Source organism: Talpa europaea (genome assembly GCF_964194135.1).
Source record: "Talpa europaea genome assembly, chromosome: 15".
NCBI classification, from domain to species: Eukaryota; Metazoa; Chordata; class Mammalia; order Eulipotyphla; family Talpidae; genus Talpa; species Talpa europaea.
The window spans coordinates 69,572,895-69,591,781 of NC_140083.1; the positions used below are offsets into that span (position 1 = coordinate 69,572,895).

Below are 18,887 nucleotides of genomic sequence, written 5' to 3' on the forward strand. Positions count from 1 at the left end.
ATCTATCTGTACCTCAGTTTCCCCCACTGCAAAATGGAAATTATACAAGTACCTAGATTGAATTAATACAGGTAGTCTTTTAAACAGTGCCCGACACATGACAAACATGTGGTCACGCTTTTATTGCCGTGACCACCACCATCAATTGTCTCAACAACCTTCACGAATACCCTCCACTTTATTTTTTTTTTTAAGATTTATTTTTATTTGTACAAGAACTGGGGTACAGGCCAGAGGCGTGGGAGGGTGAGAGGATTCACCAGAGACAGAGTGAGGAGCAGAACAGGCAGACAGACCGAACACACTGCTGAGGAGAGCAGCAGGTGAGGCAGGAGAGGTCTGCCGCACCACGCGGCCAGGCATCTCCCTGGCCGGCAGGGAATTGAACCCGTGCTGCAGAGGCTGCTGACAACTTCACAGCCCTGCACTCTGCATCACCGGGGAGGCCCAAACACCCTCCACTTTAAAGGAGAGACTCTGGAACTGGTTACAGTCACATTCCAGGTTGCCAAGCAGAGCCCAGAATGAGGTCTGTAGGTGGCAGCCGAGCTTTCATACCCCCACACACCAAGCCTAGCCCGCCTCCCCCTCCATCCTCTTCTGGCCCTCCCCAGGCAGGCACACCGAGTTAGAGACCCACACAGGTGATCCCAGGGCTTTATTTACATGAGCAGAAGGGCTTGGCCCAGGGGCTGGGGCTTGCTGGGTTATGTACAGGGTCAGGGAGAGGGAGGTGGGATCACACGTTTAAATTACAATAGACTGGGGGTGGATCCTCGGGTTCAGACAGCCTGGCCATCCAGGGAGGCCTCTGAAGGGATCAGAGCCACAAGAGCTGCAGAGAGAAGGGAGTAAGAGGCTGTCTGTAACCTGGGGAGGGAGGGCTGGTTAGGGCAGGATGAGGCTCGGGACGCTGGGGCAGCACAGGGAGAGCAGGGGGGTGCTGTACCGTGGCTCCTCAGGGCCTGTCTGCCTCATTTCCTCTTAAGGGAACCTTTGCTCTTCTCCTTGTCTGCTGATCTCTGCTTCTTCACCTTCTCCTCCTTCTTGTTCTTGCTGGACAGGTTCTCATACAGCTCTTCCTTATGTCTGCAAGGGGTGCAGGTCAGGAGACAGAGTGGGGTGACCCAGCCCCAGCAGCCCCCTCTGCGGCCAGGAAAACAAGGATACCTGGCCTTGTCCTACACCAAACTAGAAGCTCCATGGGGGCGCAGGTGGCATCTCACACATTAATGCCTGCACATCCCCTCAGATGGTAAGAACCAAGCTCGAACTTGAACCTCCAGGACCATCCCCCTCATCCACTCTGGAAAGTGAGGGTCAGGCTATGGAGGAGAAGGGTAGCTGCTGGGAGGCAGCAGGGGTGCTCACTCACCTGGAGGAGGTGCGGGAAGCCTTGGCATGGGCATTCTTCATGGCTGGAGGGTAGGTGATGTTCCCATACTCCGATTCCCGCACCTTCTGGGTCTGTAGGCAGAGACGTGGCGGGAGGGCAGTGGTCCCAGCAGGGCCAGGGGATGCCCGTTGCCCACAGATCCCTGCAGGCCTGGCTCACACATACCTGCATGACTTCCAGCTTCTTCTTGGTGGTTTCAATGAACTGTGCAATGGCCACGTAAATGAACTTGTACTGTGCCTCCGTCTGCACCATGCCTGAGCGCTGTGCCCGCACCATCTGGATGGTCTTCTGGATGTCGATGTCACAGTCCAGCCCTGGACAGGGTCACAGCTAAACTTCAGGCCCAGGCAGAGGGGGACACCGGGGGCTGCTCACCTGCCTGCCCACCAGCACCCCCACAGGGACCGCTCACCCTTGGTGGAGATGCTCTCCATCAGCATGTCAATGACAATGATGGTGCCGGTGCGGCCAATGCCCGCGCTGGGGAGAGAAGCGGGCGCCATCAGAGGCCACATACCACCTGAGAGGGGGGCCCCCCATGCTCGACTCCCACATGCAGCAGGATGTAGAGAAACCGAAGCCCCAGAGAGAAGAGGTGAGGGGCCCAGGACTCTGGGCAGGCAAGCAAGGGACAGATATGCCCAGCTCTCCAGCCCTGCTTGCCACTTCAGTCAAGGGATTTCAGAGGAAGAGCTTTCAAGAGCTCAGATGCCACCAGCATTTTCCTTCTTCCACTTCTTGTTCTGACTCCTCCTTCCTGGCTGGTGGCTAGTGCCCTTGCCCTCACCCCTGCAACCCCAAGTCCCCAAGCCTGCTGTCCCAGGCAGCCTGGGCCCTCTGGGCCCTCCCCACACCCAGAACCTGAACTGGGCCTTCTTCCACTCTCTTTGATATTTGAGCTGGACCCTGACAGCAGGGAAAGGGCAGCCCTTGAGCCAGTGGTATGTGAGGGCCATTAGGGTCAGCAGATTGGACCAGCCATGCAGTAAGAAGCCTCCCTTCTTCCTCCTCCCGCCTAGTTCACCCCCCTTGAACAAGCCAACCCCAGGAACCTCAGTCCTTACCAGCAGACCCCGGGCCCCCCTCGCCGGGCCTGTCTGTCAGGCCGGTGCCCTAAGTCGTACTCACTGTCTAATTTCAAACCCAGATTGTCAAAAATAACCCCCCTCACCCACTTCCTTCCTGTAACGTCTAAATAAAGGCCATGGGGATTTCAAGAAAATGGGGGGGTACCAGCAGGAGGGTCGTTCTTGGAGCTGGCCCTGGAGGGCAGAGAAGAGGCTCTTCGAAAGCACGTGCAGGCCCCCAGGTCCAGCCCTTCAGCCCGGCCCAGGACTTACAGTTGCTGGTGGGAAGAAGGAAGTCAAGGGCCTCACAGGCCTGGGGTCACATGGAGGGGGCAGAAAGGGAAGAGGACAAAGCAGGTTCCCATTTCTTCCCTCCCTGTCTAATGTGAGTTAGTGAACCATTAACAGCACCCATTTCTGGAGGATTCACTGTGTTCCAATGATAAGGTCCATTTCATCTTCATAACGACCCTATGAGATCCTGACTTTATAGATGAGTAATCTGTGGGCCACAGAAGTTAAGTAATTTGTCGAAGGTCACACAGCCTGTGAGTGGAGGAGCTGGTATAAACCCTGAGGTCTCGCGGCCCTGCACCTTAGCCTCCCATCTACCCAGGCCAGCGGCACAAGCCCATTCTGAACTCAAGCCCTCAGGCCTGAAGAGACCCCCACCCCTCCCCCTCTGCCCCACCTGGGGTCTCCTGATTGTGAGTACAAGGGCTTTGAATGGCGTTAGTGATGCTTGTATCCCTCCAGAAGTCACTCCCCAACCCCTACCACCCCTGGGGCCATGCTGGGGGGCACTGGCTGGGAAGGGGGAGCACTGAAGAAGCCGAAGCCAACTGCCAACACCTCCTTCCCAGGGTTATAGATGGAAAAAGAGAAGCCACTTTAACCCCCAGTGGGCCCTAGGGGCAGAGAACAAACAGGACAAGTAGGTCCATGTGGGAAGACAGGGGTGACCAGGCCCTCAGGCGATGTGAGCTCCTGTCCAGGCTTTCCCACTGACCAGCCAGGGGCTTGGCAGTTGCTGGACCGGTTTCCTCATCTGTGTCTGGCAGGGTTGGACTAGACAATACACCCCGGGGAGTCACAGGCACAGCTTCCAACAGCAGGGCTGGTTCAAGCTCCCCTGCGTCTGGAGCCTTCAGGGAACCCAAAAGAGACTGGGGGGCTGGGGCCATTAAAGGAATTACCATGAAAACTGCCTACAACAGTGCCTGGCACCTCGTATTTACTGGCCTGTTGCTGACTTTATTATTGCTAATGTCATTCTTATCCTTGTTCTCACCTGCAATGCACGACGATGGGCCCCGCATGGGGCAGGCTATCCTGCCGCTGATTGATCTGGTCCAGGAAGCTGAGGACGCCCCCAGGTTCACTGGGGACTCCATGATCAGGCCAGCTCAGGTACTGGTAGTGCCATATCTCCCGAACCAAGTCCTCCTGGGCCAGGGATACAATGTCAGGGCCCCCTGCTTCCCCACGTGTCACTCCATCCCACCCAACCAGACAAGGAGTGGGACAGGGCAGAGACACTCACATTATTCAGCAGGGAGACCTGTAACGTGCGGAGTTTGTACTCAGCTGCATCGTGTTCCCCACAATTGGTTACAAGATAGGATCCATAAGCGCGCTGGTTGCCTACCTCTGGCCAGTAAGGGACACATTTGTTCTGGAAAGGGGAGGGTAGAAGAGAGGAATGAGGCACAGAAGCAGGCCATTTTAGGGCCTGTTCTAGGCCTGGAGTCCTTGCTGCTGGTCCATCAACATTTGTTGGCTGAATAAACTGGCCAGGCTGGGGAGACCTGGGATCTAGCCTTAGCTCAGTCTCCCACCAGCAATGAGATCTACCCAACCACTAAACATTATAATTCATTCAACAAACATCAACTAGCATAGGCATTTTACCTAAAGCCGTGCAAATAAGGAAGAGTGGCAAACACAATTTAGTCTGTGCCCCTGTGTCTCCAGGCGCCCACAGAAAGATGGGGAAACAGGGCCTCCCTGGTGGTGCAAGGGGTTAAGCACCACACTATGAAGCAATCCGCAGCCTCTGCAGCACGAGTTCGATCCCCGGCCGGCCAGGGAGCTACCCACATGGCACGGCAGACCTCTCCTGTCTTGCCCGCTGCTCCCCTCAGCAGTGTATTTCAGTCAATCTGCCTGTTCTGTTCCCCACTCTGTCTCTGGTGAATCCTCTCACCCCCCGCGCCTCTGGCCTATACCCCAGTTCTTGTATGCATAAATACATAAATCTTTAAAAAAAAAATGGGGAAACAGGAAAGCACGGGGCTGCTCAGGAGCACGGCAGAGGGAGGGGCTCATTCTCCCTGTAGGTTATGGAGGAAATCAGAGGCGGCTTCATGAAGGAGGGCGCATTGAGCTGGGTCTTCAAAAAGGAGGAGCCTGTCCGGCACAGATAGTGCAGAGAAAGGAAGTCACTTGGGGGGGGGGGGCGGGGGAGGGGGGGGAGGCGGGGGTGGAATAAGCTCCTTCAAAGGTGTGGGAACATGAAGGACCTGCTCTGGGGGGCATGGAGGGTCTCAAGGCAGCCAGCAGGCCTGGGGAGGCAGGCTGGAGAGGCAGGCTTTAGAGAGAGCCTTCATCCAGAAGGCAAGCGGGGGCCACGGAAGTGTCTACAGAGAGGGGCAACTGGGAGTGGGGTGGGCTTTGGTGGGGTCACTTTGACTCTGGAGAGGAGGGTGCTGTTGAGGGAGGGGGCAGCCTGAAGGCAGGGAAGGAGCAGACTCCAGAGAGATCTGAGGCTAAGGGGACAGGAGGAGCAGCTGCGGGATAGGCCAGCTGCCGGAAGCTGGAAGGAATGTTTGCTTCAGGAGCCTCTAAGGAAGAAGGCCCATTTAAAAAGGGTCTGGAGAGGCAAAAGAGCCCGAGGTTGGAAGCAGGGGCCTGGAAGTCCATGTGTAGCTGAGGCCGTCCCTGTGCCTCAGTTTCCCAACAAGGGCTAAACCTTTGCCCAGCAGGTGCCTTCCTGCCCTGGCATCCCAAGTTACTTTGGTTTCACAGTGGTGGACAAACACTGAGGGGGGTTGGCGCAGCAGAGCCCTACCCGGCCTTTCTCCACCTCCCTGGTGGTCATGACGATGACACGGCTGTTCTCCTGCCAGATCATCTGCCAGAAGTCATTGACGGTGGCATCCAAGCAGCCCTGGCTGGCGATGTAGGTCTTAGCGTTTTCATCAGGGCCTAGCAGCTGGTTCTAGGTATAAATGCAGGGGTGCAGGCCGGGACTGTGAGCTCCTTGCCCCCATCACCCTCATCCTCCAAGCCAGCAGCTCTTACTCTGCCCACATGCTGTGTCTCTGGACCTGGTGTCCCGGAGATGGGGAATCCCCAGGGCCTGGCCTCCCCTCCCATGCAACCAGTGGGCACCACCAACCTTGACGTAGTTGGCATTGATGTAGTCGGACCCCGGGATGTTACTGTCCCGTCCCTGCAGGATTACTCGGCTATGGTCGACTGGGAGTGAGCAGAGAAAAGGGCCAGGGTCAGGTAGGAGGATCCTGCCCCTGGATCAGACCTTTCCTGAGCTTAAAGGCCGTTCTGTCCCAGAAGCACGAGGCTCTCAGCACTGTGGGCAGCAGGGTGGGGATCTGCATGGGGTATGTGCTGGGGGAGGTTTCAGAGGGAGGAGGGGTGGGGTCCTGGGCAGAGCCTCTTGGGAGGAAGGAAGTCTCGGCCAAGTGGGACGAACTGGGGTAGAGACCCTAAGAGATTGTGGGAAGGCGGGTCAGGGAAGGGGAGTCTGAACAGACACTGCCCGGGAGAGGAGGCTCACAGGGGAGAATGTTCTTGTAACGGTTCTTGCTCTTATTCTCTGGCCGCTGTCCTTCCAGCCGCTGGTGCAAGTTCTTCACCTCCTGCTTCTGTAGACTCTGAGGAGTGAAAAGGGGAGATGGAGCATTGCACCCCCCGCCAGATAACACAGGGCAGATCTGTATGCTTGGTGGGTAGAGAGGGATGCTGACTGCCCTGCTGGAGCCCAGCACACGCACCTCAAACTCCTCCCAGAAGCCGGCCTTGGCCGTCTCCTCTGATTCCTGCTTCTTGTTCAGTTCCAAGACCCGGTTCTCAATGTCAGCTGCGTTCACCCGAGTGGCGTAGTATGGCTGGGGTGGGGGAGGGTGAGAAGTCAGCCATGTAGAGATGTCAGAAGCAACCAAGGCTGGGAGCTGGCTCAGGGGAAGGGGGAGGCTCCCAGGCCCATCCCTCACCTGCCGCAGGTAGACGAAGGTGCCTGAGGCCTCCTCAATCCCTGTCTTTTTGAAATGTTCCACCAGGTCCGTGAGGCTGTCAAAGGTCTCTGAACCTCCCACTGTGTAGCGTCCACCCTGGGGGGTACAAAGTCAGGTCACCCACACAGCCCAAGTCTCCTTCCCCGACCCCCAGCCTTGGAAGGAAGCCAAACCCACCCACACACGGCACAGCTGGGAGTCCCAGCAGCAAGCCTCCCCCACTGCCAAGCCTCCTTACCTCACACATGACCTTGATATGGGTGACCCTGAGTAGGGAGCCTGAGCCGGCCTTGGGCTGGTCGCTGAGCACAGACAGCACGAAATCGCCAGGCTGGCTGAGACTCTCACGCACGAGGAACGTCCAGGGCTCACCCTTGGCCTGCAGCAGTGTCTCTGCCTGCGCCCCAGACATGTGGCCATGGTACCATCTAGAGGAGGCAACGTCGGGGAAGGTGAGGCCTAAGCCAAGGAGCAGGCACTGAGCAGACATCCAGAGAGGGGCAGGAAAATGAGTGCCTAGGCTGGGCCAGGCACCCTTCCAAGTGCTTTCAAATCTACCACATTTCGGTCCATTACTCTCACAAATATGCCGAGAAATGAATACTTATTCCCATTTTACAGATGAGGAAACTGAGGCTGGGGGTTGCACACTGGCCTAAGGCCTTGACTGATAACAGGCAAGTCTCAGGAGTCCCACTAATGCAGAAGGGCAGGCCAGATTCAGAATATTTGGGTATCTGGAGAGAAACTGAGGCAGTGGTGCCTTGAAAGATTGGGTTGGACCATAAAAGGACAGAAACCAAGAGAAATGCAGACAGGGGCCAAACCACAGAGAGTCATGAAGACAGGAGAGCTAGAGGAAGTAACAAAGGAGGTACACCAGGGAGAACCCCCAGGGAGGCAGGGAAGACAGACAACACTATGGGGAAAGAGTGGTGTAGGGGGCTCCGGGGTGCCCAGGGTGACATCACTGAAGGGCAGTCTCAGGACTTAAAGAGGTTCAGGGGGCACCAGGGGGCAGAAAGCAGAACTAGGACCTTTCCCCAAAGCATACCCCCTTCCCAGGAGGAAACTGTACCTCACAATGCCCGCCCCACAGGAAACCACGTGATGGAAAAAACACAAAACTCCTTCTGGGGAGAGAGTGAGAAGTGAGGTTGTGAGGTTTCCTCAGCAAAGGCACCAGGGGAGGGGGGTGCATTTTCCAACCGCAGGGATGGGGGGAAGGAGGGAGGGGCCATCTGTCCAGCCCCGGCTCACTCCTGCCCAAAGGAGATTGCAGTTCAGAGACCTCAGGGGTGCCGCCCGCCTGGATCCAAGAGCCTCCTGGGTAACCCCATTCCACCTCTCAGGGATAGGCCAGAGCCCCCCAGGCAACAGAGAGGGGTTTCACCCTCTTCCCCCAGGCCCCAGGATGAGGAAGTTTCCATGCAAATGTCAGGCTGACCACAGGCAAAGAGCTAGAAAAAAAAAGGGAGAAATGCAAATCCCCCAAGAGGAGGAGGGGCAGCAGCCAGAGGCCGGGAAATACAGAGGTTGGGAGAGAGAGCTTCCCGGGCCCACACACACCTAGGGTCAGGGGTGAGACTGCGGGGAACCCAAAGGGCCTCTGAAGGCAGCTTCCCTCATCTTGATTCCCTCCCTTCCCAAGCTGCTCCCAAGCAATGTGCACCCCAGCCTCAGTCTTCTCCCCAGGGGGATCGGCTTGGCCCCTCCTTCCCTCTTCCAGCTCCATCCGCAACCTACTGTTTCTCCCTGGTCTCCTCCACCCCTCGCCCTCCAACTGGCTTTGGGGAAGGAAGGAGAAGCTTCCTTCTGACTTGAGAAGCTCAAGAGGGTCTGGCGGCAAACCGCCTGTGAATGTTATGGGTGGGAAGTAGGAAAAGGGCAAGAAAGTACAAAGAAGCGTGGCTGTGAACCAAGGCCTGCGCCTTGGCCTTCACTCCTACAGAGGAGGCTTCCAAGGCAGTGAATGATGGCTTCGTGCTGACTGGGAAAAGTCTCCAGTGGTGATACTAGGCCACCTTCGCTTCATTCTGTTGTAAGTTTTAATCAATGACTTGAGCAAAAATAGTGGTGCAGGCTGGGAAGTGAGCACCTCAGAAAGATGGAGAACAGACAGAATTTAGGATCAGCATCATTTCAACAATCAACACAGATGCTGCACAAGGGCAAGTTGGCCTGGCCAGAGAAGGGTGGGAAAAAACCCTAGTTACTCAGCTGCTCTTCCCCCTCACAGGAGCTGTCATTGAGATGCAGCTACCAAAATGAACCACAGTGTAATGGGGATCCTTGGGGTCTCCCTCCTGTGGTACATGCTTTAGGGAGACCACACAGAACCTAGCCAGTCCAGGTCTGGGGACCACATCTGGAGTCAGCGGGGAAAAGGAAATGCCTTGAGTTTCACCAGCGCCCAGATATTAGGTAGGCCCTTATACACATGAGCCAAGCCGACACAATCTTCAATGACCTGTGTTCAGGACAAGGAAGCGGTCATGTTCTGTCCAGCCCTAGAGGACAGACCCACCCTCATGGGCTGCTGAGATAAGACACTAAGTGTCCTCTGATCGTCCCCTAAACATCTCCCTGGATTCACCTGCACTGGGGGGAGGACTACTTATAGGAAGGCAGATTTAGTTCCACAGGATTAAGAGCTTTCTAACAACAGAACTGGAGCCGGCCAGCCACGAGGAGACGCCTCTGTCACTAGTAGGGCCTGGGTGGCAGTTGGCCAGTTGCTTCCTTAGGGGTAGAGGGAAAGGGGTGAGCGGCCAGTGTCCTGAGACATGGGGGGCACAGGATCATCCTTTTCCATGGAGGAAAGAGGCCTATGGAGCCCCCAACAGAAGCAGAGTGGGAAGCAGGCTTAGCTGGCGATGGAAGCCAGACTGTCCTGCCTGGGCTGGGCTGGGGAGCCCCTCACCTCTCACTGGTGGGGTCAGAGCAGTTAAGTGGGTACTTGAGGTAGATGATGGTGCCATCGCGGTCCTGCAGGACACCCTGCTGCTGCGTGTAGTACTCCACCAGCTCTGTGAGTGTGGCGAACTTCTCCCCTCCATACAGGTCGTAGAAATCCCCGGAGTTCTGGATCCGAATATGGGTCACCTGATCCCTCACCCTGCAGGACATGGGGTGGCGAGGCCAGTGGGTTGTGGGGGGTGGCAGCAGCTGACCACGGCGCACACACAGGAATAGGGTGACAAAGACAGGGACACACAGGGACAGAATTAGGGAACCCCACCACCCTGGGAGAGCCAGGAAGGAGCTGATGAAATACATACAGGTCCAGGCGGGCGTTGCGGCCACCTACCTGACGGAAAGGGAGAAGTCGCCCTGGTTCTTACGACTAGGCCGAGCCAGGAAGCTCCCGTCCACTCCGCGGCCCTTGAGCAGGGTCTCCGCATCCACTCCACTGAGGTCTCGGTGAAACCACCTGAAAAACCGAAGGGCAGTTAGGCAGGGTCCCATGGGCCCCCGGGCCCCCTTGCTGACTTCTTCCGCGGCCCGGCCACAGGCCCTTACCTCACCATCCTGGAGAGGGCTCCCCCAGAGGAAGGGGGTGCAGGGAACGAGGAGGTACAGCGAGTCAGGGGAGGGAGACCTCTGGAGCTTGGTCTCCCACAGGGCTCTCTGCGCCCAGGCCTCCTCACCACCCTACAGTCCTGGCTCAGGGGCTGCCACTCCACTGGCCTGGGGCAGGCGACAGGGCGGGGACAGGAAGGGGCGCGGCCGACCCCTTGGGGAACTCACTCATACTTCTCGTTTTAGAGCGGAGTGGAGAAAAGCTGGGTTGGGTGGCAGTGGGGGTGGGGACAAGGCCCACTTCCCACACGTCTGCCCTCGGTGTCCTCAGCATGCGTGACACCACACAAAAGTGACAACACACATAAAAAGGACATATGTGTGCCTTGAGCCCTCCAGACTGGGGTTATACTTCATACAAGTGAAGCCACACAGTCACACACCATCTCTTCCTCCTCCACCAGTGGCTTCCACACAACCTTCCCAGGTCCAAACTACTAATAATGAAGGTGACGACTATCATTTAATGGAGTCTTATTCCATGCCAGGTGCGGTGCCATGCTGCTGTTTACAGGCCTTGTCTGATGTCTTCCTCACAATAGCCTAAGAAGCAGGTACTACCTCCTCCCCACTTTACAGATAAGGAACCTGAGGCCCAGGGAAGGAAGGGGATTTGCCTGGAGTCATCCGAGTCATCCAAGTCATCCCGGCAATAAGTGCAGGGCTGGGATGCAAACCCAGACCATCAGGTTCCAAAGCCAGTGATTTTAGCTACTAAATGCCAGCCCTCGGGGCTCCAGAGAACTGAGGCTGGGGAGATTCCCGGTTCTTTGGGGCCACAGTGGGAAGGGAAATCTGATGGAGGAGATGATGGTGATACAGGGGCCTACGATGTAGGGTTCCTCACCTCCTCTGACGTGCACACATCTGCAGAGACACCATGGATAGAGGGAAGGAGCCCTGCACAGCCCCGTCTCCCCATGCCGTTTCTGCTTCTTGGTTCTTGGCTTTTGTCTTGCTGCCCCAAGCATGTGGTCAGAGTCAAGGACGGGTGGGAGGAGAAGAAGATGAGGGCAGAGGCTCCTTGAGTCTGTCTGTCCTAGGCCTGGCCACAGGTTCATGTGAGTCAGTCTGGTTTGAATCCCCCAGACCTGAGGGCTGAGGTCCCCACCATGACTGACATTGTCAAAGCTGGCTGACCTTGGGAGGCCCTAAGCACAGAAAGCATGTGATGCTCCTTTTCTGCGGTTCCCAATATACATATAAACACCCACAAAAAAAAAGACAGGAGGGAAGGACCCAAGAAAGGATCCATGCGAACTCCCAAGATGGCTTCCCCTGGGGTAGACAGTGGGTGATGAGGTTGGGGGGCAGGCCAGGAGAGATACTGACGTCTTTCTCCCTTACCCCTCTTTGAATGCCATCCTGGGGAGGGTGGGGATCATACATTATTTTTATAAAGATAAGTAAATTGACAGGCAAATGGCCATTTCTGTTGAATCGCTCTCCAGCACAATCTGGGTGGCTCTCATGGGTGTTGATACAACCACCTGTTAAATATACTGTGCGTCCCCAAAGATTGAGGAAAACTAAGGAAGCATTAAAGCCCGCCAATCAAAGTCTATTTTTCCTAGGATGACTACTTTATCGCGCTTTGAAACATCAAAGAACAGTTTTCCCCTCCAAAAACAGGTCTCTGTCCCCCCGCCCTTCTTTCTGGTGCCTTGGGGAACTTGCTTGGTCTGTTGGTTGTGTGGTCTAACACTCGCTACCCTTCCGTCTTAGACCGCCACCCCGAAAGACCACATGAGGGGCAGGACGGGGTGTCTGCACAGTCAGCTCCACCACAGGGGGGTCCATGGCCCGCCTCGCTCATCTCTGAACGTTCAACACTTAGCATGAAGCCTCACACAGAGCACATTTCCAATAAACAAGCTCGTCAGCGCTCCCGCATGTACATGGCCGCCAGGCCAGCCTCACGGCCGTACAGTCACCCTGCTTGACAGACACATATGCACAGAGTTCCACGATGTGAGCAGACATTTCTGGTCCAATGAAACCCCCTCCTTACCTGGACACCCCATCCTGACACCTGTGAAGTTGCAGGTCCACATGGGGCACCCTGGCCTCTGCCCCTCTCTTCAGGGCTTTAACCCACTCAATCAGAAAAAACTAACTGTACCAGAAACTTCTGTCTGGTAGAAGGAACAGGAATTTCTCTGAAAGGAGTCAGACCAGAAGACAGACAGGGATGGTCTGCCGTCCCTGGGCAGGAGAATAAAGCTTCATCACCTCCCTTCCTTTGGCATAGATCGCGAAATTTTACACTTACGCAAACACAATCCCATGTGGGCCCCAGGTGGCCCTGTGATGTAGGAATTATTTTCCTCAGTTTTTAAAGGAGGAAGACAAAATCAAGGATACTGAGAGTTACAAAATCAAGTGTCTGATAATTAAAAAGAGAAAATCATTCACTTGGAAAACAGGGAGATAAAATGGAGGTGAAGACGGATGGCAGTGCAGAAAGGAAGGTTGTAGAGAGAGCAAAGAAATCTCTGGAAAGTTATTCAACCTCCCTGAGTCTCAGTATCCCTATTTGATAAATGGGCTTAACAATATTTCCCAAACACAAATATAAGAAGCAAAAGAGTGTTGTGAGGTTTCATGCCAACAGCTTTACGTTACTTTTTTTTTTTTTACTCACTAGATTATTGATCTATTACAAAGACTACTGAAAGGCAGGAATCAACAGCCCAAAGGAAGAGATGCACAGGGCGAGGCGTGGAGAGAAAGCTCAGAGCGTCCAGGCCTCTGCAGGGAAACAGTTCTCCCTCAAATCTTCACCAGCCCAGGGACCTCCCTGGTGGCACAAGTGAGTCAAGCGCAGCGCTGAAGCTTCCTGCAGCCTCTGCAGTGCAAGTTCGATCCCCGGCCAGGGAGCTACCCACATGGTGCAGCAGACCTCTCCTGTCTCACCCGCTGCTCCCCTCAGCAGTGTACTTTGGTCTATCTGCCTGTTCTGTTCCCCACTCTGTCTCTGGTGAATCCTCTCACCTCCCATACCTCTGGCCTGTACCCCAATTCTTATAATCATAAATAAATAATTTAAAAAAAAAATCTCCACCAAACCCAAAAAATCTTCACCAAACCCATGGGTCTTATTACTTGTCTTTAGACAAGTAATAAGGATAAGTCACTTGTTGAAGGTCATAATCAAGTGGGCAAACCAAGGCTGTTTGATGCATCCCACCCACTGCACTGCAAGGGGGGGGCTTCAGCAGGGCAGCGGGGTGGGCATGGGAATAGTCAGGAGCGAGCAGGGGAAGATGGGAAGCTGACACTCCCTCATTGGTGGCACTAGGGTGGCACCTGCACAGGAGCCACTGGAGCAGGGCTGGGATGTGAGCAGAACGATGTGGCCGGCGAGATCGGAGAGCATCACAGAAAGCACAGAGGCCAGGCCGACAGACCAATAATGGGTTCTGCACAGTGAGGCCTCACCAGCCACCTGGTGGGAAAATGTCTGTGGCAGGAACATGGAAGGGGGGATCATAGACCGGGAGCCTCATTACGAACCCCACGGACAGGGCTGACAGTGAGGAGGTGCACGCTAGGGGAGGCGGACCACACAGAAAGGAAGGGCAGAGGTGAGAATGTGAAACAAGAACCAGCAGGATGTGGGGGTGACCAGCTCCAACAGTCCCAGCAGCAGGTCTTCATTTAGAATATCCAAACTCCAACACATGCACGCTGGTCTGGCTCTGCCTCCTTCTCCGCTGGCCGCTTTCCTTCCCCTTTATTCCCACAGCAGGACCTCTGCACTCGCAGCTCCCTCTTCCCAAGGGTAGCTGGCTCACCAGGTATGGGCTCACCTGTCACCTCCTCAGGAAAGCCCTCAGGATTCTTCCAGCTGGTGATGCTTTCAGCACCCCCAGCCACCTGCTGGCACACGAAGTGGTTTCATTTTCTGAGTAACAATTCTGAAAAATCTGCAATTACCCTCTTCATGGTGTTCTCTATAGTGCAGTCTCCCACTGAGATGAAGCTCCCTGAGGGCAGGGCCCCGTAAGTCCTGTCCACTGCAGCACCAGCCATTGAACAGGACCTGGACTATCACAGACATGCATTGGCATTATCGGTGAATGGAAGATGCAGGAGAGGGGGAGGCCAAGGGAAATTGAAGGAAACTGGAAGACAGGCCAGGGGTCAGGAGGCTAAGTAGCACTTTCTGGAGTTTGCCTCTCAGATACATTATGTTTCAGGTGATGTGGACCACCCAGGGGGACAGCACCTTAGCAGGCAGCAGAGCAGGGGACCAGAGGCTGGAGGGGGAAATGCAATGGTGAGAATAAAAACCCATCCTTTCAGAGGAGCAGTGCTATAGGGGTAGGTGGACAGAGCGCATGAACAGGCCTGGGTTCCTCGCTTATTAGGGGGAGGTAGTATATAGGGACAGGAAGCAGACCCAGAGGATTCAGGGCCACGTATCTGTCAGGAGCTACCATGAACACTGTTCCCTACCCCCTCCCAACCCAACAGGAGGCTGCTGCACTCAGGTGGAGCAGGGGACTTACCCACGGGACAGCATCTCCCCAGAGGGATGAGTCACAGGCAGAGGGCCACAGGGGCGGGGCTGAGCCAGGGCACAGCTGTTCAGTGGCCCAAACCAGGTAATGAAGAGTCTCAGAACCCAGCCTTCCTTCCCAAAGCTGCCCGCCAGGCCAAAGGCACCTCAGGGACAGGCCCCTGGACTAAAGATCCCCGGAAAAGGGACAGGTGGGGCGGGGCTGGACTCAGACCGCCCACAGCACCCGGCTTCCCCTCCAGCCCCAGCCCCGCTTGGCAGTCCAGTGCCTGCCTGACTGTCCAGGGCCGCCTTCCCTGGGGAGGGGAGGAGCCACCTGGAGCTCCACCTGGAGCCCGCAGGCAGGAGGGTGGGAGGGGGCAAAGACCAGGAAGTAACCCAGGCCAAGAGAACACTGGCCAAGGGAGGAGCCACTCAGAGCTCAGAAGCCACAGGGCCCTGGACAAGCCCAGGAAGCCATCTCAGAGGAGGTGCCCAGTGGCTGGCCTATCCCCTCACTCAGCCCTGGAGCCTACAGAGGACTGGACGGGGGTGGGGCAGCCTGGAATTGTGGAGGGAATTTGGAGTTGTTGTCAGGGTCACAAAGGACTGACGCGGAGGCTGTCACAGGCACATTTATTATCCTCTGGCACACCACGGTCTCCCCTTACAGGCAGGGTCACAGGGGAGGGTCAACCCTCAGGAGGCGGCGACGCTGCTACCCGAAGCAGGCCCGTGGGGGGGCAGTGTCATGGGCGGCAGGAACAGGGCCTTCAGTTTGCCTGACAGGCTGGCGATCTCAGGATCCTGGGCTTCATAGGACTTGACCAAGCGGGCAAACTTAAGGACACCTGCAAGGGGGAGTGGAGTGTCAACCCACACGTCAGAGGACAGGTGTGCCCCAGCCAGCAACTTGAGCATGAGTCACTGCTGCTCCCCCTCTGGTCAGGTGGTTGTCTGCAAAATAGGACACCTGCAGGCCTCTGTCCAATGTGGTTTGGAAAAAGTACATCCTGGTCTACACTGGACAAAACTGGATGGGAGGCAATGAAAATATCCCCATAGCAGTGGCCTCCCTGGTGGCACAAGGGGTTAAGCATCAGCACTATGAAGCTATCCGCAACTACGGCAGCATGAGTTCAATCCCTGGCCAGGGAGCTGACTCACATGGCAGGGCAGACCTCTCCAGTCTCCACCGCTGCTCCCCTCAGCAGTGTATTTCAGTAGATCTGCCTGTTCTGCTCCCCACTCTGTCTCTGGTGAATCCTCTCTCTCTCTCTCTCTCTCTCTCTCTCTCGCTCTCTCTCTCTCTCTCTCACACACACACACACACCCTGCACCTCTGGCCTGTACCCCAGTTCTTGTATGCATAAATAAATCTTGAAAAAAAAAAAAAAGAAAGAAAATATCCCCATAGGCAGTGTGCTTCTCACTCTCAGGTTGGCAATTTGAGTCAAAAGAACCGAAAGGGTGACCACCCACAAGACCCCAAGTCCATAATGAGGATGCAAGAGGGCTCTGGGCCAGCAGCAGTAATCAGTAAACAGCTTTGAGCACCCCATGATCTCATCAAGGAAACTGAACTGCCAGTCTGCAGAGACTGGTGGAAACACAGGGAGGTGTTTAGCGATGCATTGTCCTGCGGACACCTCTCTAAAAGCCTTCACAACGGGGTTCAGGTCCAGTTCTGCTGTGACCTCCAGGCACTCACAACAAACCCAGTTTGTTTCCTCATCTTCAAACGGGCAAACAGTATGACTAATGGTAACTACAAAAGCACTTCAGAGCCTCACCTGGCACAAGGTGAGATCAGCCTGGCCTCTGCGTGCTCACATTGTTAGATTGTGGCTGCCACCCGGTGGCGAAAAGTGGGATAACGGCCCAGGGACCCAACAGACACGACGCCCTCTCCCGGCTTCGACCCTCAGGACCCCAGTCCGGCCCACCTTCCCCGTCGCAGCTGAAGCCATAGGCTTTGATAACCTCCTGCTGAATCTGCGTGGCCACGGGCAGAACGAATTGCAGCATCTTGCCCATGTCGTTGCACGCGTTGTCCCGAGCCTCGTCCATGCGCACGGCGTTCTCCGGGGCCGAGAAGGCCTGGATCACCTCGGCCAGGACCACTGCACAGAAGCGTCCCAGGGAGGCATCCGGGGGACGCCCCAGCACGGCCCTCGGGCGCAGCCGAGAGAGCAGGAGAGAGGGCGGGGAATCGGTGGACTGAAGGCGTAGTGACTGGATAAACTCGGCCCGGGAATCCCCCCTTCCCGCAAGCCCGCTTTAGGGGGGGCAAGGCCCCCTCTTAGCAGGGGGCAGCTCCCCGCGCGCCCGTTCCCGGAGGATGCAGCCACGCCTCCCGCCTGGCGCTCTCCGCCCGCCCCCCTCCCGGGTGCACAGCCCCCCGGGGCCTAGGTTGCTGCTCACCCTTGGCCTGCTCGGCGCTCAGGGCCGCGGGCTGGGCCGTGGCAGTCGCCATAGAGCAACAAAAGCTGCACGTGCAGCGGAACCAAAGGGACGCTCGAGAGGAATCAAGCAGGACGGCGGGGGCGGAAGGGAAGCGGCATCAGCCGCGGCCGGAAGCTCCCGGCGCAGCTCCAGGCCGCCCCGCGGCCGGAAGCAGGGCTCGCCCAGGTGGGCGCCGGCGCCTTACGTCCCCGGAAAAGCCACCTTCGCGCCACTGGGGAGCCTCTATTGTTGGGGACGGGCTACGTGGGGGCCTTCCGGCGAGAGCCGGAAGACCTGCTAGACAAATTCTAAAAGAGCTGTAACACTGCAGAGCGGGGCCTGCGGAGGACACGGGAGATGCACGGACCCCACTGTTGGTGAGGGTGAGCTCGAGGGTGGCAGTCTCTAATTTTTATTGCTGTATAGGCAACGAGGTGCGCCGCCACTTTCCGAGGGAAAAGCGGTATTGTCAAGAACCTACTGAAATCATTCATTTCTAAAGTTTGAGAACGTTTGCTACGAGCCTATGCAAATGAGGCCGATGCTGATTGGCAGGGAGAACCAGACACACCCCTTTCGCTTTTAAGTACGCAGCCCGAGGTTCGCCTCCAGAAAAGCCGGGAGCTGCCGCGGCTGCGGCCCGGCCCTAAAATGGCCTAGTCCGGGTGGCGCGCTGCGGCGCCACGCCCCCTAACGTCTGTCCTTTCGGGTGGTTGAAATTGTCACCCATGCCACAAAAACCCGGCGTAGATTCCAGGGTTTTAGTCGTTTTACTCCATTAAACGCTGCCCTCTGAACCTCAGCTTCCAAACAGTTTCTCCAATTATATTCTGCAGAAAGGACTCAGGGCACTGATGGCACCTCCCCGTGGGAACACTGGCAGAAGTGCCCTGTCTGAGCAGTCTTGCCTAGGGGCTAGCGCAGCTGGGAACCCCCCCCCCACATACAACGGCTATTGAGGACCCCTTTCGAACTCTCTAAGGTCCCTGCACCCAATGCCTTCCGAAGGCCCGTGCTTTCCCCCTTCTCTGGCTAGTTTTGGGTTTCAGGTCCCGCTGAGCAGAGAACTCCCCCACTCCCACCGCCACCCCCACCTCCCGCAAAGAACCAGTCACAGCCAGCTTCCTGGGGAGTCGTGAGGATGTTTTGTTTGGTTTTGGTTGGGATGTTTTTTAAAGAGCGTCATATAGATATTTATATATATAAATTATTAATGGGGGGAAGGGAAAGGGCATACATCGCAGAGGGGGCGCGCACACTGGGGCTGGGAAGGGGCAGGGGCGCACAAGATGCTACGCAAAACAGCCACATCTAACAGATGAAATAATCACACCAAGGGCGGGAAGGAGGGCAGTGGCCACCTGGGATTGGGCAAGAGGGAGGAAGAAAGCAGGGGGACAAGGAAGAGGGACCTGGTCCAAGATACTGTGCGCTTTCTGCCCCCATCCAGGCCATCCCTACCTCCTCACACCACAGGAGCCTTGGCCTTCCTACAGTCCCTCCCCCGCCCCCCATGCCCAGCTGCTGAGGCCCTGCAACTGAGCAGCACCCCTCCTTGCTCCAGGAAGCAGGCCAGGAGGGAGGTCTCCAAGGTCCACAAGCAGGGGCCGCAGGTACTCTCTTGATCACAGGTT

The 18,887-nt window shown here is 56.4% G+C and overlaps 2 protein-coding genes across 2 annotated transcripts; both read right to left on the bottom strand.

The window, feature by feature from the left end:
- Positions 1–675: 675 nt before the first annotated feature.
- On the bottom strand, positions 676–10,252 carry PTPN6 (protein tyrosine phosphatase non-receptor type 6; the record flags this gene model as incomplete). Its single annotated transcript, XM_084256093.1, has 16 exons — positions 676–835; positions 950–1,089; positions 1,376–1,467; positions 1,562–1,713; positions 1,812–1,879; positions 3,758–3,912; positions 4,010–4,141; positions 5,537–5,686; positions 5,867–5,946; positions 6,266–6,362; positions 6,483–6,596; positions 6,702–6,818; positions 6,961–7,150; positions 9,646–9,840; positions 10,033–10,155; positions 10,245–10,252. The coding sequence occupies 15 exons, from the start codon at positions 10,250–10,252 to the stop codon at positions 975–977; spliced, it is 1,788 nt and encodes a 595-aa protein (XP_084112219.1). The 3' UTR covers positions 676–835; positions 950–974.
- Positions 10,253–15,428: 5,176 nt separating this feature from the next.
- Positions 15,429–17,421, bottom strand: LOC311185617 (protein C10). Its single transcript, XM_084256284.1, has 3 exons — positions 17,233–17,421; positions 16,755–16,931; positions 15,429–15,659 (listed from the first exon to the last, which is right to left on the bottom strand). Exons 1-3 carry the CDS (start codon positions 17,282–17,284, stop codon positions 15,508–15,510), a joined length of 381 nt encoding a protein of 126 aa, XP_084112410.1. The 5' UTR covers positions 17,285–17,421; the 3' UTR covers positions 15,429–15,507.
- Between the last annotated feature and the right edge of the window lie 1,466 nt (positions 17,422–18,887).

Coding starts and splice junctions, on each gene's coding strand:
- LOC311185617 (XM_084256284.1), bottom strand. CDS start 17,284: ATGGCGACTGCCACGGCCCAGCCCGCGGCCCTGAGCGCCGAGCAGGCC. Junction 16,932..17,232: donor GAGCGCCGAGCAGGCCAAGG/GTGAGCAGCAAC, acceptor GCTTCTGTGCAG/TGGTCCTGGCCGAGGTGATC. Junction 15,660..16,754: donor CTTCAGCTGCGACGGGGAAG/GTGGGCCGGACT, acceptor TCCCCCTTGCAG/GTGTCCTTAAGTTTGCCCGC.